The sequence below is a fragment of the Akebia trifoliata genome, chromosome 2 (genome assembly GCF_017979445.1).
Source record: "Akebia trifoliata isolate Shusen 1 chromosome 2, ASM1797944v1, whole genome shotgun sequence".
Taxonomy (NCBI): Eukaryota; Viridiplantae; Streptophyta; class Magnoliopsida; order Ranunculales; family Lardizabalaceae; genus Akebia; species Akebia trifoliata.
The window spans coordinates 5,237,764-5,260,701 of NC_141376.1; the positions used below are offsets into that span (position 1 = coordinate 5,237,764).

General features: G+C 35.9%; 2 protein-coding genes and 1 long non-coding RNA gene across 10 annotated transcripts; 1 reads left to right on the plus strand and 2 right to left on the minus strand.

The window, feature by feature from the left end:
• Positions 1–500: 500 nt before the first annotated feature.
• On the minus strand, positions 501–8,642 carry LOC147409030 (cytochrome P450 CYP82D47-like). Its single transcript, XM_086424731.1, has 2 exons — positions 7,639–8,642; positions 501–1,150 (listed from the first exon to the last, which is right to left on the minus strand). Exons 1-2 carry the CDS (start codon positions 8,593–8,595, stop codon positions 527–529), a joined length of 1,581 nt encoding a protein of 526 aa, XP_086280857.1. The 5' UTR covers positions 8,596–8,642; the 3' UTR covers positions 501–526.
• A 4,914-nt stretch (positions 8,643–13,556) lies between these two features.
• LOC147409031 (uncharacterized) lies at positions 13,557–20,788 on the minus strand. Of its 8 annotated transcripts, none has more exons than XM_086424757.1 (8): positions 20,230–20,786; positions 20,049–20,133; positions 18,030–18,472; positions 17,160–17,296; positions 16,917–17,072; positions 16,708–16,823; positions 14,290–14,375; positions 13,557–14,143 (listed from the first exon to the last, which is right to left on the minus strand). In XM_086424757.1, exons 2-4 carry the CDS (start codon positions 20,103–20,105, stop codon positions 17,281–17,283), a joined length of 516 nt encoding a protein of 171 aa, XP_086280883.1. In that variant the 5' UTR covers positions 20,106–20,133; positions 20,230–20,786; the 3' UTR covers positions 13,557–14,143; positions 14,290–14,375; positions 16,708–16,823; positions 16,917–17,072; positions 17,160–17,280. The 8 variants fall into 8 exon arrangements, 4 of the variants coding, with proteins under 4 accessions (XP_086280883.1, XP_086280884.1, XP_086280882.1 ...); XM_086424758.1 differs by having other exon boundaries at positions 18,169–18,472; positions 20,230–20,778; XR_015172411.1 differs by lacking the exon at positions 18,030–18,472 and having other exon boundaries at positions 20,230–20,755.
• LOC147409032 (uncharacterized) lies at positions 14,139–15,987 on the plus strand. Its single transcript, XR_015172414.1, has 2 exons — positions 14,139–14,270; positions 15,754–15,987. It is a non-coding gene; the product is annotated as an uncharacterized LOC147409032 (long non-coding RNA).
• Positions 20,789–22,938: the final 2,150 nt, after the last annotated feature.

Below are 22,938 nucleotides of genomic sequence, written 5' to 3' on the forward strand. Positions count from 1 at the left end.
TATTTTCAACTAATTACCATATTTTCAACTACTTACATGCCCCATTTATCCCCGCTCCCTCACCTCTCTCCCCATTTTCTCTCACACCCTCACCTCTCTCCAATCGTATTTTCCAGCTCAAATAATTCCCCCCCCCCCCCCCCCCCCCCCCCCCTCCCTCCAAGTTCTTCAACTATACAACTAACCATAGTTTGCCCCCACTAGAAGAAAATCCTGGCTCCGCCCCTGTACCCATGTTTATTTTACAAGAAAAACTTCTTCAAGGCCAGTTTTTTTAGATCGGGTTCTTATTGAAACCCAAATTCTTGAGTAGGGTCCTAAGTTGTTGGATTGGATTGGATTGGATTTTGGGCCTTATCAGATCAACAGCCCTAAAATCTCCACCAGTATTTGATGAGGATGCAGAGTTCTCTTTAGAGACGAGAAAATTTCTTCTATAACATACTACATTGATTTATGAAGCTTGCATATAATATAGAAGTATAGCAGATAACCTCTCATATGTTCCAGTATTTTCATAATTCAATTAATCATATAGTTTAGAAGGGAGTCGCGGGATGATTAGAACTTCAAGTGGTGTTACTTTGAGATTAGTCAGGCCAGCACTCTCCGTCATATCCACTGGTGCATCAAATGGGGTGGCAAACTCAAACGCATGCAACAAACGTGCGAGAGTCAAATGCACGACATGGAGGCCAAATGAGATCGCTGGGCACGCTCGTCTACCAGACCCAAAAGGGATGAGTTCGAAATGCTGTCCCCTAACGTCCACGTTCGCTTGGCTTGTGAGAAATCTCTCCGGTTGAAATTCCATAGGGTTGGACCATACTCGTGGGTCTCGCTGAATTTTCCAAATATTTACTATTAGGCGCGTGCCTCGAGGGACGTGGTAGCCAGCTACCGTGCAGTCCTCGATGGCTTCATGTGGTAAAGCTAATGGAGCGGCTGGGTACAAGCGCAATGTTTCCTTGACAATGGCTTGGAGGTACACAAGTTTCTTTATATCTGCTTCATCCAAGGGCCTATCTTTTCCAACATGTAAATCAATCTCATCTTGGGCCTTCTTCAATAAGTGTCGATAGTTCAGTAGTAAGGAAAGTGCCCATGTTAGAGTGACAAACGTGGTATCGCTCCCTCCCAGTATTAGAGCCTGCCAAGCCAACGACAACAAAGCTTGAAAACAAAAGAAAATAACATGAGGAGTGTCAATTGAATTCACTGGCCCGTTAATCTGGTCCAGACAAGGGTTTTATTTTGAGACCACAAAGATAAAGTTGGGCTTAAAAATTTCACCTCGTTAAACTTGGGATAAAGTAGGGCTTTACAATGCCCAAACCCAGTCGGACGCTGTCCTCTGGTATATGTTATAGACCTCAGTGGGAGACACCTTAATGTGGTGGTTCACGCATGTTTATAGATGCGTTTTACTCGTGTGCTGAGAACAAATGACAAATCTAATTATTTTTTCAACCACAACAGATATTAGAATTTTGTTTTGATGGAAAACAACATTGGATGACTCCAAATTATTTTATAAAGTGAATTAATTTAATTGATTTATTGAGTTTGAAAATTAAATCGAACACATCCAATTTAGCTCTGTAGCTATGGGACTGATTTAAGTTATAGCCTAGCTCTTTAGGGCCCAGCCAAACAATTACAAACCTGTCCACTAACAAACCTACAAATCCTATCTACACTTGGACTACAAAAGTCACTTGGATTACACCCCAATTTTTTAAATTGTTTATTACACCCTCAACTAAAGATTTAAAATAAATTTTTAAAAAAATTAAAAAAGGCCTCTTCAAACAGACAAACTTGCTCAAATTATAATATCAACATTACAAAACATTGTAACATTCATTCAAACAATTTCAATGGTTTTTTGCAATTAGGTTCATATAAAATCTTAAACCCAACAAACAAAAATAAAAGGAAAAACAAGTGAACTTCTATTGGCACCCCAACTTTTACTTATACTTTATCACTCACTTATTTTCTCTAATTTTACTATGGGTTTAATAATTAAAAGTTGGGATGCCAATTGCAGCTTCTTTTCTTCCATTTGTGGGATAAGTATGAGGTTAGTGGACAGCTCTCACAGGATTTGAACTTGATCATGGGATCAACAGTTCTCAAGCCTTACCTTTCCATTGTGTGGCTCTCCAAGAAACTAAGGATTCCCAAGAAAAATGTATCCCTACACGAATTGCACAAGTCCCCAGGACAATCACAAACCTATGGAGAATCCTTGTTTCTCCTCGCCCTCCTATAATTGTAATGAGGGGAAAAAAGGAAAAACTACTTAATGATGAATGGAGAATGATATACTCCTAATTTTGAATATTTAGATATATTTTTCGATCTATTTCAACATTTTATAACAAAACATATCAAATAGAACTGGGATTTTTTTTTTTTTTTTAAGATTTCATTGTAACTTTGATTCAAGCGTCCATTTCACAATTATGATATTTGCATTTTGGCTATTTCAAGAAGTTCTCTAGTGTCGAGTTCAGAAAAAATATATCTAAATCACATTTGTAGTGTTGAGTTCAACATTTTTATTGTCAAGATCAACATTTTTAATTTTCCAGTTCAACATTATTTATTATCAAGATCAATCACAATTCACGACAATAAAATATTGACTTCGACATAATAAACTATTGATTGGGACAATGAAAATATTGGTCTCGTCAAAATATTAAACTCTATAATTGTTGATCTAGACAATCAATATTAAACTTGAAAACAGTTTTGAACTCTCACTGCAAAATAAAATGTTGAACTTAACATTAAAATTAGAATAATGCTGAAGTCACCTCAAGAATGGACCTCACATTGAACACCCTGGCGTGAAAGTGCACGAGAACAATAAATGCTTTCTTCAAAATGCAAGTGAAAAACATTTATAATTCCTATCGATTTTCACGTCAAGAAATGCTATATGAGATTCAATCTTGAGGTCACTCCAGCACGACTCTTAAAATTATTGATCCATGTGGCATGTATTTGGGGTATGGGAGGAGGGTTTCAATCCTTCACCCTGGGTGCATTCGATCCGAATTCTTTCCTTTTTATCTCAACTATTAGTTTGACGGACTTCTCCCTGGGTGCATTCGATCCGAATTCTTTCCTTTTTATCTCAACTATTAGTTTGACGGACAACCTCACCCGTGGGTTGACGCTCATGTTTTCAATAAATATCAAGAAATCTTGCGTGTCCAGCAAAGGCTATGATGGGAGGATAAGAGCAAATTTCTGGAGAAAAGCTGGGAGGATAGCAACGTTTTTTCTAGAGTATGGGTCTATTAAGGATCAGTCATCCTAGCGAGTGAGCCGTTCTGCACGGACTTGGTTGGACACTGTCTTCACACTGTACTGACGTAACAGTGCACATATAACCATAATTGTATTTTCTATACAAGTAAAATAAGTAAAATATCTACAGTTCGGCACAGTATTGAACATAGTGTCCAATTAGGTTAGTTGAGCATTTTCCCTTGTATATTATAATGAGTGAAGTTGGAGTTGAAGTGGTTGACTGTCCCTTTGTAATCAAGTTGGCTAGTTTTCAAAAGGAAAATCCTGAGTGACATTTCTGACATGGACTTGTACACATAATCATAGATGTGTTTTCTCGAAATACAAGTATAAAGTTACGATTATGTGCGCACCTCCACATAGAAATGTGAGAATCACCATAGATCCCAAAGTCACCCCAGCATTACTCTTTTCAAAATGAGGAAAGAATCAATCTTTTTTACTAATAATCTTTAGACACTTTAATTAGTATTTTAAATTATAGATAAACCCTTTTAATACATGTGCATTTGCACACACCTCCTTCTAGTTCGAAATAATAAAAATATAATAAAATTTTGTCCCCAAAAGGGAAGAGATACTGCAATTGTGTAGAGAAACTGATTCCTTGGAAAACCTCGAATATGAAATTTCTATTAACCTCATCTCAACCCTTGGTAGCTGAGTAGGAATGGGTAATTGTTTGATGGGTAACGTTAACATTCTATTACCAACCACGTCTTCTACACCAGGAGTTGGGTAACGTTACCCAACTCCAAGCCAACTCTTCCCTACCAATCAGTTTGATTGGTAAATTATTGCCATCGGATTTAAGAATCTCTTTAGAATCGTGATAATATGACTATCCCAATTGACTACCCTGACTATCTCACGTGGGAAACTCAATCAACTATCCTGACGTGATAAGTTTGAAAATGGTAGATCTATGCTCCTCGAGATACATGACTGCACCTCCCCATAAAAAAGTTTTTTGGATTTTGAAAAGGATCTGACCTGTTTCAATCTAATATCTTATTGGATTGGATTTGGATCAATCATATCCCAATCCGATAATATGTTAGAAAGTATATAAATTATATTATATATTTATTGAGATGTATAAAGTTTATTTAGATTTTATATATAAAATCAGATTTGACCCCATCTGGACTCAACCCAATTGTTAGTGAATAGGATTTGGATCTTAATATTGAGTTCTAACAAATCCCAATTTGATAAGGGTCCAATCCGATCCAAACCCAATCCATTGAGATCCCTAGTTTAAGATCTAAAATCGAATCAAAATGAATCAAGTCAAACTCTAATTGGATCAAGTTTTTATCGAATCTCAATGTTATGGTCTAATCAGATTTGAGTATTATTTTGGAGATAATACAAAATAGGTTTTAGGATTTCTTACCAAACCCCATCATCTTCAAATTATCTAAAAGCCATGTCTTCTTCTTGGTGTTTGAATGTTTGAAAAATATAAATTTCGAAGGTGAAGGGTAAAATTTTTATCTATTCCACAATTAATTGATGAATAATCGATTAATTCATCAATTTAATAGGCTAACCCCTAATTTAGAGAATTTTACCAATTTTTTGAAAAATTCAGAGAATTTTGCGACTGTGCTTGATAGTAAGGCTGTCAATGGATCAGGTTCAAAACGGATTGAGGTTGATTTGGTACCGATCCAGTAAGGATTGGACAGGATCAGATTTTTAACAGAACATAATATTAAGATCCAGATCCAATCCATCAACAATTGAATCGGGTCCAAATCAAGCCAAGCCTGGTTTTATATACAAAATCTAAATAAACTTCACAAATATCAACAAATATATAATATAATTTATATTCTTTCTAATATATTATCAAATCAAGTCCTTATCTGATCAGGACATGGTTGATCCATATCCAATCCAATACAATATCAGATTGAAAACTTATTGGATTGGATCCTTATGAGAATCAAAATATTGATCCAAGCCTAAAGTTATTGGATTAGAACTGGTAGGATTTCGATCCGACCAGCTGATAGCCCTACTTGGTTGTTGGTATAATGGTACATGATGCATATTAGAAAAATCATAAAATTAAAATAATAAAAAAACCGATCGTAGCATATGCTTTTGTATTTAATTATATCATTCAAGGACTGATAGGGTATAATCAGAGCGCGTTCATTAAAGGGAGACAAATTCTAGATGGGGTCTTAATAGCAAATGAATGTATTGATTCTAGATTGAAGTCAGGTAAAGCGGGGGTGGTCTGCAAGGTTGATCTTGAGAAAACTTATGATCACGTTAACTGGCAATTTTTGGAATACATGTTGGGGAGAATGGGCTTTGGTGGAAGATGGATCGCGTGGATTATGATGTGTGTGTCTTCCCCATCCTTCTCGATTTTGGTGAATGGGTCGCCTTGCGGCTTCTTTAGGAGCACTAGAGGTCTCAGGCAAGGGGACCCTCTATCCCCCTTCTTATTTATCATTGTGGCAAAATCACTCGGGAAGATGGTGGAGAGAGGAGTGGTGAATGATTTTTTCTCAGGTTTCTCAGTGGGAGCAAGCAATGTCACTGTTTCCCATCTCCAGTTTGCAGATGATACATTAATCTTCTTAGATGATTCCATGGAGCAGACAAGAAGATTTGGTGGTCTGTTATGTTGCTTTGAAGCAGTGTCAGGCATCCCAATTAATATGAGGAAAAGCAAGGTACTCCCGGTCGGCAAGGTCAGGTGTGTTTCCTTACTTGCGGCCTCGTTGGGTTGGCATGTGGATAGCTTGCCCTCTTCTTATTTGGGGATTCCGTTGGGGGCCCCATACAGGATGGTGTCGATTTGGGAGCCGATAGTAGAGAGAGTTGAGAAAAAACTCGCGATTTGGCAAGCAAATTATCTGTCCAAGGGGGGCAAGTTGACTTTGATTAAAAGTGTCCTATCTAGTATCCCAATCTATTTTCTATCTGTGCTGACTTTGCCCCGTAGTGTGGAGCTAAGGTTGGATAAGTTGTTTCGTAATTTCTTATGGCATGACAGAGGTGGGGGTAGAAAGCATCATTTAGTTAATTGGAAACAAGTTTGCTCAGACAAAAAAAAGGGTGGCCTCGGGATTAGAAGACTCGGAATAATGAATCTAGCGTTGAAGGGGAAGTGGTTATGGAAGTTTGGGTTTGATGGCAATAACTTGTGGAAACAGGTGATAGAAGGAAAATATGGGGCCAGGCGAACAGGGTGGGAGAGTGGCCCAGCTAGACACCCATATGGTTGTGGGATGTGGAAAAGTATTATGAAGACCATTTCTCTATTCAAGTCGAGGCTTAAATACAAAGTGGGTCAAGGGAACAAAGTTAGATTCTGGGAGGATATTTGGTGCAACAATCAGTCCCTTATGGAGTTGTTTCCTTCTTTGTATTCCATATCCGCGAAAAAAAGGTTTCCTATCATAGCTTTTCGAAGATTGGTAGGCGACGAATGGGCTTGGGACTTTGGTTTCAGAAGGGGACTTGACGACTTGGAATTGGCAGAGGTTGGTAGAGTAATTGATGCTGCTTCGTGCTTTGAGCGCCGTAGGGATCGGGAGGATGAGAGAGTGTGGATGGCAAGCAATGATGGTAGGTTCTCAGTATGCTCTTTTTACCATTCCTTGTGTAATGATGATGGTGATATCTCTTTCCCATATGCATCAATTTGGGGCCCGAAGGTGCCAAGTAAAGTGGCTTTCTTCACATGGACAGCTTCTTTAGGAAGAATCCAAACGACGGATTTTTTTATGCGACGTGGGTGGTATGGGGTAAGCTGTTGCATTCTATGTATGGATAGTGGGGAATCTTCAGATCACCTACTCCTTCATTGCAAATTCACGTATGGAATTTGGGCACATTTCCTTAAGTTATTTGGTATATTAACTTGCTTGCCCAAGACAATAAAGGACATTTTCACGAGTTGGACATCGAGTGGATGTTCGTTTGGTGGCATGAAGAGGTTACTTTGGAGTATTACACCATTCGCAATTTGTTGGGGGGTGTGGCGGGAGAGAAATGGCCGTATCTTTGAGGGGAATAAAAAAGATGGCACAGAAATAATTATCTCCTTTTGGGCCTTTTGTTTTGTTGGTCCAAAGTTTTTAGAGAATTTAGGGGGATATTCTTCGAGGATTTTATTTATAACTGGGATGGGATGCTTTGTATTTCTGGTGAGTAGCGTCTGTTTGTAAGGTCTTGCTAGGTTGGTCACCTCGACTGGCCTAGTATTATTTTCTTTTCTTATGAATATATTGCTACTTATCAAAAAAAAAAAATTATATCATAGTAAGATAAACATACCAAGCTCGTGGCCTTGTTGACGATATCGGCATCGTAACCATAGAGCTTTTCATCTTTAAGAGTTGACAGCATCACGTCTATGAAGTCTCCATCGCTTTGGGCCTTACTTGCCAATTTATTTCGTCGATGCTCCTGTAGCCATCTCTCGAGAAGATCATCCAATTCTTTGGAAGTTTTTTTCATGTCTCTTTCGTGACCTTGTATATCCAACCACCCTAAAAATGGCACATAGTCCGACACGACAAACAATCCTGCTAGGTAATTAAAATCTTTTATGGCTTTCTTGAACCGCCGCGCCTCCTCACCCTCGCCTTCACATGTAGCACTAGCACCAAAATATCTCTTCCCAGCAACCATCCTAACAACCACATTAACTGTAAGGTCACTCAACCATCCGTTCATCTCAACCAAAACACCATTGCCTTTGTTATTCTTTGCCCACAATTGGTACAATTCCTTTATACACATGTCAACCTCCGAGACCCGAACATGCTTGAGCAACTCTAGCCTACGGTTCGAGAGAAGCTCAAGCGTGGCTATCTTGCGCATTTCACGCCAATATGGCCCGTAAGAACTGAAGCCCAACATGGCGTGGTTGTAGCCCATTAATTTCATGGCCACGGAGCTTGCACGGGTGGCGAACGCCTTGTCATTGGTAGTGAAGCATTCCTTTACTACCTCCCAACTGCTCACCACCAGTGCTCGATGTACACCTAGTCGTATCGTTAAGACCGGTCCATACTTGTCGGCCATGGCCCCCAATGTAAAGTGGGGCGGGTTTTTACCTCCTAACATAGGGAGGTGACCGATGATGGGCCACGCACAACCCGCTTCGGGAGCCTTGTTACACTTACCACCTGCGCTTCTTCTCCATAAGACCAGATAATAGAGAAAGATTAGGAAGGCAAAGAGGGAAGTGATCGTGGCTGTGGCCGGGAAATGTAGGAGGGACTCCATAGCTTTTCAGTTTTCAACACTACAGCAACTTTAGCTTCATCTGTTGGCTTAGGAAATAATAAATAAATATATAGATAGGGTGATTTTAAGATACCCCCATATTTTTCTGAATATTAGAGATACCCTCCTATATTTTAAAACTGATGACATGCGTCCCTTGACCTCAGTATTTTAAATAGACTAAAGAGAAAAGATTCAAATGCCTTTATTATTATTATTTTTTTTTTGAATAAATTTTTTAACCATTTTCTTCTATTTTAAGATTGTATCTACTTCAAGATTTTAACATTCAAATCACAAGATAAGATATAATTTTTGAAGGAAATAAAATAATAAAATTTTGAATAAAAAAATCAATAATATTTATAAAAAGAGGAAAGATAAAAAATGAAGGATAAAAATAAGGTTGAATAGATTAAAAGTTATCTTGAAGGTTGAAGAACTTGAAAATAATTGATTTTGAAAAATAAAAATTTAGATTTTAGATTAGTGATTAAAGATGAAGGCATTTGAATTTTTTTCTTTTAATCTATTTAGAAGACTATGGTCAAAGTGAGGCATGATCACCCAAAAATATGAAAGATAAGTCTCAAATAACATTTGATGCTCTCCGTCAAACAAACGGTTGATATGAGATAATACACCTAGCGATTTCCTAGAAAAGCAGTAATTATCTCTTTAAAGATGTACTGATCTCTAATAAATCAACCATTTTTCATAAATGTCAACCGTTTGTTTGATGTGAGAAAAATCTTAAAAATTGTGGACTTCAATTCGTTTACGACTCTGCTTTTGACATTATTTGGACAAGACAATATTTTGCCGGCGAAATGGGTGACATTATTATAAAGAAGTGACGCTTGTTTGAACTTTGTCTTTATACGGATAGAAAGGATGAAAAACGCAGGATAAGATGAGACCATTAAACAATAATTCATCGATGCATTTTTCCGGACAACCAAATCCATTGCTTGAATTTTTTTAATAATTGGTAGTTAATTTGGCAGGATGTGTGGTTGTGCGGGGTGGGGGTGAGGGGGAGATGTTATTGCCACACAACCTTTTACTAATGCCACAACAATTCTTATGTAAATCACCAAACAATGTGGATGTGATAGATGATAAAATCGTGGCATCCACTCACGTGCACATGGCCATCAGATGCTTGGGCACTAAAGTACAATGCAGTGGCCGACAATTGATGTGTAAATTGTAAAATAGACTAAGATGTTTCTTTGTCATCCAATGTGGAATGAGTCTTCTTGGAATTTTGATGAGAAATAAATATATTTTATTCAAACCTCTCCATCAATTGAAGGATTCAACTGGCGGAGCACTCTTAAAATACCTTTCTAAAAGAGATTTTTTAGAAGCTAGGTGTTAATCCCTGAAATAATATTGTAGAGGTAAATTTGAGTTTTACCTCTAGTTGTTCTAAAAAAGTGTTTTCTTACTCCTCCATGATGGTATCGGTGTAGTATCTACCAATAATCCTCTGAAAATTAAGTTAGAGTTACAAAAAAGATTAATAGATGTTCACTCAAATCGAGAGGAAGCTTCCTAAAAAAAATCCCTAATTCTGGGTCATCCCTTCAATATGTAAGATCTCCTTAGGATTAAGGTTTCCCCTTTATTCAAGATTTGATCATGAGGGATCCCATGATCACAGTGATCCTAAACTAAATTGAAACATTCCTTATCATGCTCCATTATTCTTGGGATTTTTTTAAGAATCTTAGAGTTTGATACATGCAATATGGGATCGTACGAATATATTGACTTAGTCTGCCCTACTAAAAGGATAGATCACTATCTATGTTCTACCCTTCTATTGGGTTAGATTTGATTGAAACTAAATTGGAACCTTCCTTATCATTTAAATTGTCCACATTAGCACGTTGGAGATTTCAGAACACGTTATTTACATTATTTGTTGAAAGCGCTTAGGGATGGATCTTTAATGTGCCATATTAGATGAACTTTAGAACCAACGCACATTAAAGGAAAAAAAAAACTTGGTAAAGATTTATGATGCCTAATGATATTATTACTTCCAAATTAAGTCTAAAATCAAATAATTTAAAATCTATGACAGAACATCTAATGGGAGTTCACGATAATGTTATCAAACAATGTCAATTGCGATGACGAAATTCAAATAATGATGATATGATAAGAAATAATGAGACCATAGTAGGGAAATCACAGTCAAGCTTGGTATAGTTAATTGTGAGCATAGGGAGATCAAGTCTCTTGTTCCCGAGAGGAATTGTATTGACACACCAACTTTTACTTACAACACACCAATCATTTAGAAATTAAATATAAAGATTGATGTGTTATAAGTAAAAGTTGGTGTGTAAATATAAACTTTATTGTTCTTATCACATGTAAGGATTCTATGATGGGTATGTCTTGGTATTTTGAGTAGGATAATGCTGAAGTAACATTGAAATTGACATCGTAAGGCACATTAGTGTGCACATAACCATAGATGCTTCTCACTCGTATCTCTATGACAAGCATTTATGGTTCTAACATACATCCACATCAGCAATGGCCCCATGATGTCCCCCAACAATGTTACTCCAACACGACTCTTTTGAGTATTAAGGATCAAGCTCTCAAATTTTTTTTCGTAATGGTAATGTGAAATATTATTATTATTCCATATATGAATTGGTCGGCCATAGAAGCAAATTAAGGAGATGGTTTGGTTTTGATAATGTTGAAAGGTACTTTCTAACCTTCCATTTGGCATGTTTGAAAAGAAAGGAATGAAAGGTTCTTTCAAGATATTTTCCATTATAAAAAGTTTATCTTTCACTAGATTGAAAATGATGTGTGAGTACTACTATTTTCCAATACAAGAAAAAGTTGAAAGTTCATGTGAGAATATGAAATTGCTTTCTCACGGGGTGTTCCTCTTCATGTTCCTAGACATAATTTAAATAAAAGAAAATTGCATGAACCCAATAATTAAAGACTTGGGTATGCTTTATCTCAAAAGAAAAAATATGTATGTATATATATATATAGATATATATATGTTCCTAGACATAATTTAAATAAAAAAAATTGCATGATCCCAATAATTACAGACTTGGATATGCTTTATCTCAAAAAAAAATATATATATATATATATATATATATATATATATATATGGGCGGTTCAAGGGCCATATGAGAAAACATATGAAAAAACTTTCGTTTTTCAAAATAAGAGTTAGAGGTTTTGGATTGAGCTGATTTTTTGCAAGGATGGTCACTATGATGAAAAGATCATCCTCACAAAAAATCAGTTCAATCAGAAACTTCTAAATCCATCAAAAGTGATTTACAAATTAGTGATAAAAATTGGTAAAAAATCGACGGTCCACATTCTAAATCACTTTTAATGGGGTTAGAAGTTTCAGATTGGGCTGATTTTTTTTTTTTTTGGATGATCTTCCCATCATAGAGATCATCCTCACAAAAAATCAGCTCAATCCAAAATTTCTATCCCATATTTTAAAATTTTATTAAAAACAAAAGTTTTTACATATGTTTTCTCATATGGCCCTTAAACCTGGCCATATATATATATATATATATATATATATATATATATATATATATGTTAGTGATTTCTAACTCAATGATTGCAATCATATGTTTTAATATTTATATATAAGGGTTACTTTCTATATCTTCATTGAAGAAATTCCTATCATTAAGACTTTAATTGAACTAAATCACTCTTATTAATTTATATCTTAAATCTTAGGGTGAATTACCATTTTGTGAGTTGAATTTGGTGAATTTACGATTCCAATTGGTCAATCGAAATCATAAGTTTTTCAAGTGATGGGATCACAGGTTTAAAGAAACTCGTTGATCCCCCCAATAGGAAAACCTCACTTAAAACTTGTTAAATTGTCACTTCAAAACCTCTGATATCATTACCGTTCACATTTTGGTACTTAAAATGAACACTGAGTCGAAATCGTAAATTCGTCAAAAGTTTATCACGTTTTCTTAAATATATCTAAATTTTAATTACCAATACTTCATAGTATAGACAGAGGCAGAGCTAGTAAGGAGTTGGTGGGGGCAATTGCCCCCACAGAACTTTGAGACACCCTTATATTTTCAACTAATTGCATGCCCCATTTGTCCCCCGTCCCTCACCTCTCTCCCTATGTGCCCCCCCTCCTCTCAATTTTTTTGTTGATGGCATTGCCTCTTGACTGGTCCTTCTCATATACTAATTATAAATGACTTAAATATTTTTTTTTTTTCAACTTTTAATCAAAAACCTCTGAATTTTTCCCTAAAACCATTCATTTTCAAGTTCTTCGACTATACAGCTAACCATAGTTTGCCCCCACTACAAGAAAATCCTGGCTCTGCCCTGAGTATAGAAGATATTAATTGATATATATCACACATTCTTCTCCATATTACATCAACATTGCTTAACAGCTCTCCTCCTCAAATTATTATTGGTAAAGCTTCAAAGGGAGTCGTGGGTTGATTACAACTTCAAGTGGAGTTGCCTTTAGGTTAGTGAGGCCTCACTACAAAATTTTAGGTTTTTAGCAGGGGTCAAAAACCGTCACAAATACCAAAAAACCGTCGCTATTATCAATAGTGATGGTCACGTGTAACGCCACTATAGGTGGTGTAGTTAAAGGCCATATTGAGTCCTATAGTGGCAGCCAAAAACCGCGGCTAATTGATTGTATTACCGTCGCTATAGATATAAATGAGGCCTATAGTGACGGTAGTGGTCGCCGCTAATTAGTTTTTTACCGTAACTATGAATACGATTTGAATGCCTATAGTGGCGGTAATGGCCGCCGCTAATAAGATTTTTTTAATTTTTTTTTATTTTAAAATTATTTGTAATTAAATACCTATATTTATACAACCTTTGAATTAAACACAATTACTTAGCAATCTTTGGATACGATGCACTTATAATCAAACAGAACTAATTAACTTTAGAAATTCTCATAAAATTACAAAGGAGTACATGGTAACTAATTTTTGATACATCTCATGTCTCAACCAAACAACTCAACCACCTCATTACAACAACTCTATAAAATAAAATAAAATAAAATAAAAAAAAGACTCTCCTCTTTGTAGACTCTTAGATAACAACAACATCAACTATAACTTACAACATAAAACCTAGTAAAAGCAACAAAGAAGATGAGAATAAGAACACAAGTTCCTTTATCAGGACCTTCAAATGGTTCCCAGATGACGGGGAACCATGCATGGGTCAGTTATGGACCAATAGAAATAACTACCTGTTATCGACGCTGATCCTTCGTTCTTATTTACATCGGAATGGCTGTCTCCCATTACAGAGGGGATAGAGTTTATGGAGTTGGCAGACGTATTTCCTCCGGGAGAGTCTAGAGTTGTGTAAAGAGTGTAGCTCTCATAAACACACCAAACGTAATTTCCATCCTTAGTGATTATATCAACTTCTTCAGATTTCTCCCATTATATTCTTGGATGAAGGGCTGATATTTGAAAAATCCAATATGTTCCTAAATCAGCATTTCAGAAATTAAAGGTGTAGTCTCATCTTTCAATCAACAGTGTCAGTATTTAGATCACATTATGATGAACTGTGAAAATAAATGGATCAACTCTCTCCAAATGCCAACATTTAAGGTAAAACCTCATATATTACCTTAGCTACTTCATTCCCAAAATGCTTCTGGATTTTTGCCATCAACATATGGTCCTTACTTGAGCATAGCAAATTAAACACAGCTCCTGCAAAACCAAATTCAACCATTTGTTGTTAGCTTTATAACAAAATTAATAGATGAATTAAGACCATAGTTTAAGATATCCTTTTGAGAAAAATAGGGCATAAAATGGGACTTCATACCCTATTAAGAAAGGAGCTGCATAGTTTTTTTTCAAGCAACAATTAACAATCTTAGAAGACAAATCTACTCTTAATCATTTATGCACCATCGAAACTGTGCATTCTATAGTCTATGATGGAAATAACATGAGAGACACGTTGTTCTCTGTTTTTTTTCCCATCGGTTCACATTGTTCTATGTTTCTCTCCGTCTTTCATGTATTTGTCTTATAAGTATTAGATGGTTTTTTATTGACTCAAGTTCTCCTCAGCCTTCCCCAATCTCACCAACCTAACCTTCTACGACAACCAATAACACAAACTTCCATCAAAGCTTGTGGCTTCATGGAAAATTACTGTCAAAGAAATGGATTCCAAACAGAAACAAAAGAATAATAATGTAAAGGCCAACATTAAACAAGATTTTAAAAGTTCTTACATAACCTACATATCATCATAGCTGCTTATGTTCATCTGCATAAGCATCTTGTTAGAAAGTTGGGACACTTTGGAATGATCACATGCACACACACACTAGTGGGTGGTAGCCCATGCCATGCATGCCAAAACAAGCATCTAACTCTTCAAACATTTTAATAGATTCTTTGTTACTTATAATAAAATAGGGAAGAAGAATGAAGCTTATTCTGCATCAAGGCTTTATTTTTCCAGGACTTGTGAAGCAACAAATCTTAGAGTATTACTTTATTAAAACCTATATAACTCCACTAAGACTATCTCTAAACCTAACAAAAACATATACAATGCAATTAAAATAGTCTCATCCTTCTGATTCGACATATGTACCAATATCAATGCAACATCCTTATTTTTGGAGAAACTCAAGTACGCATTGTCAATAATTATTGTGCAAATGATTTCTCTAACTAAGGGTTTATAAGAGGTAAGGATTGAGTATGCGAACAAATGATATCCAACCATGTTGAGTCCAAGGTGATTTTTGTTCTAGAGGAGGGCATGAGCCTGAGTGCTTGCATGTTTCAATTACACACCCTTATTCCCAATGGAGACAGCAAGCTGTCTGCAAGATTGGGAATGATAACAAATGTTGAACCTAAGCTATACCTGATCTTATAACATTTTGTAGTGGGTAGACCTGCAGTTGGAATGCCCACCCTTGCCAGACAATTCTTGGAGAGTTAAGCATTCAAGTAGGGATTGGACTTCATTTTAAATTGAACACTATTTTTCTATGTTACATACTCTTATGTTCACGTTGTTGATTAAAAAAATGATAGTTTGTTTATCTTGGCTGAACAGGGTATTGGAATGTTGCAAAACTAGGTGTCTATAAGTCATGAAGGAAGAGAAGTCATCCTAGACCACAAGGAAGAGAGCAAAGTATTTCTTGGACGAGAATAGAAATCCATTGGTGGAGGTGGAGGCCCTACTTTGTGGAATATGCTCCCTGTAATGTGTTAAATACTAACTACTATAATGATCCTTGGTTGTATAACTTATATGTTATGTTTTGGTGCTATCACATTTTTTATTTATGAAGTCCTGAGTAGATTTTAATATGTCTTGACATGGACAATGATTTTTTTCAGCACAAATGCTTAATATTTTCATGGTCTTGGTTTTGTACCTTCATAGACATGTCTTCCTTGTCTGGGTTTTATCACCCATTTTGATAATATAAAAAAATTAGGGTCATTTGTAATTATAGACTAGAAAAGGGCCGACCTACAGTATTGAATCTATTACTATCTCATGCACATAACTACAAGCTTTACCGAAGAATTTAATTGATTGAAGTATTTTTTATTTTATTTTCAGGTATTAAATATATATTGTTTATATTGTCTTATTGTATATGTAAATGTTTGTTTCTATATTTTATTCTTAACATGAACTTAGTCTAAAAATCTGTCTCAATATATGGAATAAATAGTACAGACTTGTCAGCATATTGGGTTTCTGGGGATGCATGTGTTTGCTACTGAAGAAAGTTATGTTAGAGCTTTTATTTTCTTCTTAGGCTCTGTTTGGTTCTTAACATGAAATTTTCTGGAACCTAAGTTGGTCTTTTACAATGTATACACACTAACAAAAAATGCTACCTGAATATAAAGGTAGGAATAAATGGGATTCATATGTATTTATATTAGGCAAAATGAACAAATTATAAGGCAAAAGTCTTCAAATTAGGATAGATGTGCTACAGATCAATGAAGTGTTATTTTTAAAGAAGAAATTGATAAAAAAGCTTACCCTCGTAGCAATCTTCTTGAGTTTATTCATCGTAAAGAAACGCTTGAGATGTGATAAGACAGCAGAGTCTAGAGGTTTATCTGGGGGAACTCCATGATCCACAATCCATGGGTGACCTGTTGGTATAGAAACCCACTTCACTATAACCATTCTACAGCACAGATTTTTTTCCTTTCTTTTTTAATACTAATAAAATTAAAATCACTCACACAGAACTTGATGAACAGTCAGTCTTTCCTTCGGATTCCTTCCAAGCATTTTTCGTGTAAGATCTTTGGCGTTTTCTGAGATTTCAGGCCATGGTTCAGACTCAAACTCTATCTTCTCTTCTACAATCTGTTTGAGGATGGAATCCAAATCTTTGGCTGCATTTAACAAGTGATACAATAAAAAGTTGGTAAAAATACATGGCATAGATAGAAAGAAGTAATATTCTTTAAGGGATGTAGTACCTGCTGAAAAAGGAGTTACACCACTTAGTAAATGGTATAATCAGCACTCCATACATCAGATTCAGGTCCATAATTCTTTTTCAACACCTCCGGTGCATCGTAATAGGGACTTCCAACTGGATTAGAGAAAGTGTCCCCTAAAAGGAGAAAAAAAAGAAGAAAGAAAATTAGCTCTAAATTGTGTTGGAAGTTATGAACCTATAGTGTAGTGGGTAACCACATTGTAATCCCGAATCACAGTTCTTAGTTGCGTGGTACTACAATTATAAATATTAAATCCATTTGATCCAAGTCCAAGAAGATTTTAGAAGAAAAGAAAGAAAGAAATGGATTCATTTTGAAACAAGATGAGGCACAAGAATTCCATAAACTTTGAAGCACAACGCAACTTGTTTTCTATTGGTTCAAAGATTTTGCTTTCAGATGGCTTGTAAGGTCATAGGGTCTTGATAACTGAAAATTTTATAAAGAGAAAGAATGTCCACAGCAAAACAACAGAAAACCCAGCTCTCAAGCATCACCAATCCTATTTTCTCCAAAACAGAACTCAACTAATGTCGACCTATTAGATTTCCACAAAAAACTCAAAAGTATTCAAAGAATTAACAGATGATGGAAGCCAACATAAACAAATCATTCAAATTAATTGTGAATTTAGTACTATTTTGTTTCAAGATTCTACCCACTAAACCTCCCAATTCAAAGATTCAAAAGCATCATCAACCCATAATGAACAAAATCCAATTCCTACAAAAAGATTATGCCAACTTAACCACATCAAAACAAAAAAGATGACACAAAAAATTATCCAACAGAACATAGAATCAAGAACTAAAAACAGAGAAAATTTGAAGAGATCCATCAACCAACCTGGTTTGTAACCAGAGAAAAGCAACACAAGAAAAACAAGAATCAATAGATGATGGAAGCCAACAAAAACAAATCAATTGTGAATTTAGTTTCTTCCTTCCCGGTGGAGACATTTCCAAAGACAATGCTGCAAGACTACCGGGTGAAGTTAGGCAGCTTTTGGTGGAACAATCAGCCCTCTGAGGGTGTTGTAAGCTATGAGGCTCCTCCTTGGGGACATGTACTCTGATTGCTTCAGTTGGGCTTACAAAATAGAAGCCCATAGGGTCACTGGTGGAGATTGTTGCAGATGCCTTTGTTGCTAACTCAAGAAGGTCTTGGCCCTCTGTGACTGCAACTGCAGCTCCCATGGTTTGATCAGCAAGCATCTTACATGCTCTCTCCAGCATGGAATCCATATATCTTCGTTCTGCATCCTTGCGAATCTGCACATGCTTTTCAACCTTCACATGCACACACACACACACAAAATGCAAAATAGATTAGCAGAATATGGTGTAGACTTGGTACTCAAGGCCTGCATAAATTGAGTTGACTCATGGAGTTCCCAGTCCAATGATGAAATTGTTTTAAATATAAATTCTTCCTTTTTGACTGAGGTATCCAGGCCTACGCAACTAATCCTCGGGGGAATGCAAGTATCTTATGCCCAAATCCCCTTCTTTTTTGGGGTTGCAGATTTCTTCTTTAATGTTCTGGTATTTATACTGACAGGCATTGTTTGTTACTATATTCACAGATGAACAAATGGATTACAATTCCTAGAGAACAGAGCAGATTATTTTCACTGTATGTGTCTGAAGTGGATGCAACATGTGGATTGGAGAGATTTTTCCTATGACGAATCATGAATTTTCTAGAGGGACTTGAATGTGTGTAACTCAACTTTGCATTTGGTTTCAGGGAAATATATATATATATATATATATATATAGACAAGAGAGCTTTTTTATTTTGGCGAAATGAGTTGATGGTGAGAACCAATTGTAGAGATCATGGTGGATATGGATTGGGTTATTTGGTCCATTGGATTCAATTAGATATCGAAATGGGTCCATATCAATCCTGATATGATTTTTTAGTATACTCTGATCTAATGTGTATCCTATTAATGAAAATGTTTATGTATCCTAATATGTTTATGAAAATGATTTTATAGTATACTCTAATAAAGAAAGTCAACTTGTATTGTTGGCTGTTGAGTCCTTTATGATATGAACCACATGTATACCTCATGTGTGAAACATCAAACATGTGAACATCTAATTATAGAGCCGACACACAAAATCGGAAAAAACTTTGAAGCACTCATCCCTCACTTCAAAAGTTCAGTAGAACCCTCTCTTTGAAGCGGCCTGGTCGCTTCAAAGTCGGACCCCACAAAACCTGAGTGCCTTCCATGTTCAAACTGACATGGAAAGTTGTCACTGCGTTACCCAACCTAACAACGTTATCCCCAAAATGCTGACAAACCCGTTACATATCATCCCAAAACCAACTTAATCCAATGCACATCTCTATCTGGGAACAACTTACTACATGAGTATATATCATGTTCAAACTGACAGGGTAAGTTCTCACTAAGATCACACCCCAGCCTAACACAATTATTTCCAAAATGCTTATAGAAGCATTACATCATCCCAAAACTAACTTAATCCAATGCATCTCCACACAGGGAGGCTTAATATCTTCTTACTTTGTTAATGGTCTGACTTGCTTCCGCAGGAAGGCTTTGGACCCATGGCTTGGTTTGGTTGACATACTACAATGCATTTTTGCGTTACGGGTTCAAGTCTAGCTTACACACACACACACACACACACAAATTTATAACAAGGATTATCGAATGAGTCTAGCAATCACAAAGTAAAATTTCCAACAAAAAAATCAAAATCCTGAAACAACAATAAGAATTTTCATACAAAAGTATATTATCGAAGTTCATCAATAGAAAGAAATAGAGACAATAAAAAGAAGAAAAAAAAAAAGACATGAAATTAAACCAAGAGAAAGCACCATCATCACACGAAACAGAGGCATCGCAAACTGAAGCATCAGAAGTCGAAACCTCATTTTTCACCGAATCTACCTTCTTTACGATCTCCCAATCCATGAAATTCAAACTAACATTATTAAAATTCAAAAAAAAAAAAAAAAAAAACAAATGAAGAAGAAGAAGAAAGTAAGAAAGCCTAACCTTAAAGGTTAAAGGAGGGTGAATTGGTTGATTTGATTGAGATCTTTGTTTGATTGAGAGCGAGTTCAAAGTTCGTCAGATTTTAGAGAGAAACCTTGAGAGGAGTAAAGATTGGCCAAGTCGATGAGAGTTGAGGCCAATTGGAGATCTAAAGGAGATGAATTTAGGGTTTCGAGCTTCGAAATTACAGATTTGAGAAGAGAAATAGCTCCGACATCCCCTCCATCGATCAAAGAACTAGGAAATTTGCGATTTCGATTATCAAAACTCCAGAAAATGTAAAGAGGAACTTGATACAGAGAGAGAGAGAGAGAGAGAGAGAGAGAGAGAGAGGAGAGAGACTTATTAGACTGAAAATTTTCCTCCATTAACATCGAAACCCTAGATGTACAGGAGTTGTGTTGAACTTGATACACAGAGAAATAGAGAGAGAGAGTGAGTGAGTGGTACAAAATCTGTTAATACAGGGAGAGGGAGAGAGACGGTTTTTTTCGAAATTTCCTTTTTTTTTTTTTGCGCGTGGGCTGTGTCCTATGGTGACGCCTATTTTGGCCGCCGCTGAAAATGGGTCGCTAAAAGCCACTATTTTTGTTGTAACTGCACTCTCAGTCATATCTATAGGTGCATCTAACAATGTCTTGAACTCAAACCCATGCACCAAACGTGCCAAAGTCAAGTGCACTACTTGAAGACCGAATGAGATCCCTGGGCATGACTGTCTACCCGACCCGAAAGGGATGAGCTCGAAATGTTGACCTCTAACATCTATGTCCACGTGGCTCGTGAGAAATCTCTCTAGTTGGAACTCAATAGGATTGGACCATACACGTGGGTCTCTCTGAATTTTTGAAATATTTATTAATAGAGTTATACGTGTAGGGACGTGGTAGCCAGCTACGGTGCAGTCCTCCATGGCCTCGTGTGGGGCGGTCAGTGGACCTGCTGGATACAAACGCAAGGTTTCCTTGACAATGGCTTGTAGATATGGAAGTTTCTTTATATCTGTATCGTCCACGTGTCTATCTTTTCCTACAAGGAAGTCAATCTCATCTTGGGCCTTGTTTAGGCCCCGTTTGATTCAGCTGTCTGAATCTGCTATCAGCTTCTGCTGTCAGAATCTGCTGTTAGAAGCTGCTGTCAGAAGCTGAAACATTGAAAAGCTTGTTTGTTGCAGTTTCGTAAAAGTGCTGTGCTGTTGATCAGAATCTGGTAATTATTGTTTGATACAGCTTCTAGAAGCTGCTGTTTAGGGTAAAATGACCAGAATACCCTTAAGGTTGATAGAACACTCAAAATGCATAAAAAATTACCAGAATACCCTTATAAATATATAATTACACTAAATATAACTTAGAACACACATACACAGAAAACCTTGTCACAGTATCAATTTGGGAAGCAAAGAAATAGTACCTGATATGAAACAACAGCAGCATAAAATCCAAGAAAAATAATTTCTGCAGTTTAAATGATTTCCGAGTAAAAATAATTTACTCTAACAAAAGATTTGTGTTCAAATTTTATATCAACAACTAAGCAAGTAGCTTAGTGCTCAGTTGCCCAGAAACTTTTTTGTTCCTAGTCGTACAAAGGATGGCAGGACACCTTATGAAGCCTTCTCAGCAAAGAGAGTGACTCTTGGCCAAGAGGAATGTATGTTTAGATCCATGCATCTGGGTTTTCAAACCCCCATAAGTCCCTATACAAGAAGGTGTGTATGATTAAATTGATCTATATGAGACCAGCTAGTGTTTACATGCATCAAGTTCGAATTTTTATTATTATTATTATTCTGAACTCCTAAAGGTTTTCAATCAAGTTTTGCAGACAAAAAATTTTCTATTGTCTAACAATTTACAGCCTTGATATCCTCATGCATGCGTGTATTAACCTTATGTAATGTAATCACGTTTATGGTTCAGTCCATTTGCAATTCAAAAGTATAATTTGGCTTCCAACAATTACAATGAGCTGCAAAATAATCAAACCACCACAAATAACATCAGTAACCAAACAACAACAAATAACTTACTCGTGTCCCGACACAATCAAAAGTAAATCATAAGTAACTTAAGTTCATGTTTTATGAACATACTTGATTTTTAACTCATATTTTAAAAGTCAATAGTAAAAATGTTATTTTGGGAAAGAAAATGTTGTTTGTTAGGGAAAGCCCAATATAACTCAAATTTTATTTTGCATTAACTCCTTTATATACGGGGGAAGCATGTGGGCACAAATATGCATATTTTAATGAAATACATCTAACAAAAATGAACCTTCCCCCCAAGAAATTAAATAATTATTACTTTGCCCAAATATATACGATATTTTAAAACTCAATCCTCATTAATGCACCTAAGTATTTTTCACTCCATTCTCACACAGAAATCAAACAACTAATTAAATACTCGACAAATTATGTTTTTTTAATAAATTTATTTTTGTCTCTCTCATTTATTTTGCTGTTGAACTCTAAAACAAACTGTCTTTTTCTTGAAGTCCACCTTATCTCTCTCCACTCCAACTAATACTTCTTAAAGAATAATACACTTGGACAGCATAGAAGTTAGATTCTTAGATTATTTACAAGTTAGTGACCATTGTCTATTTTTTAAATTTGTTTCAAAGAAGTGAGAGATTATGACTTGGAATCCAGGTCTCTCTTTCAATCAACATATATAGTCAACTTGGTGAAAAAAATTAAAA

What these genes read in the sequence shown, in the direction of transcription:
- LOC147409030 (XM_086424731.1), bottom strand. Translation starts at nt 8,595, where the DNA reads ATGGAGTCCCTCCTACATTTCCCGGCCACAGCCACGATCACTTCCCTC. An exon ending in TCAACAAGGCCACGAGCTTG is followed by an intron (nt 1,151 to 7,638) that starts GTATGTTTATCT and finishes TTGGCTTGGCAG; the next exon opens with GCTCTAATACTGGGAGGGAG.
- LOC147409031 (XM_086424756.1), bottom strand. Translation starts at nt 20,105, where the DNA reads ATGAGGTTTCGACTTCTGATGCTTCAGTTTGCGATGCCTCTGTTTCGT. An exon ending in CTCTGTTTCGTGTGATGATG is followed by an intron (nt 18,473 to 20,048) that starts GTGCTTTCTCTT and finishes GTGCATGTGAAG; the next exon opens with GTTGAAAAGCATGTGCAGAT.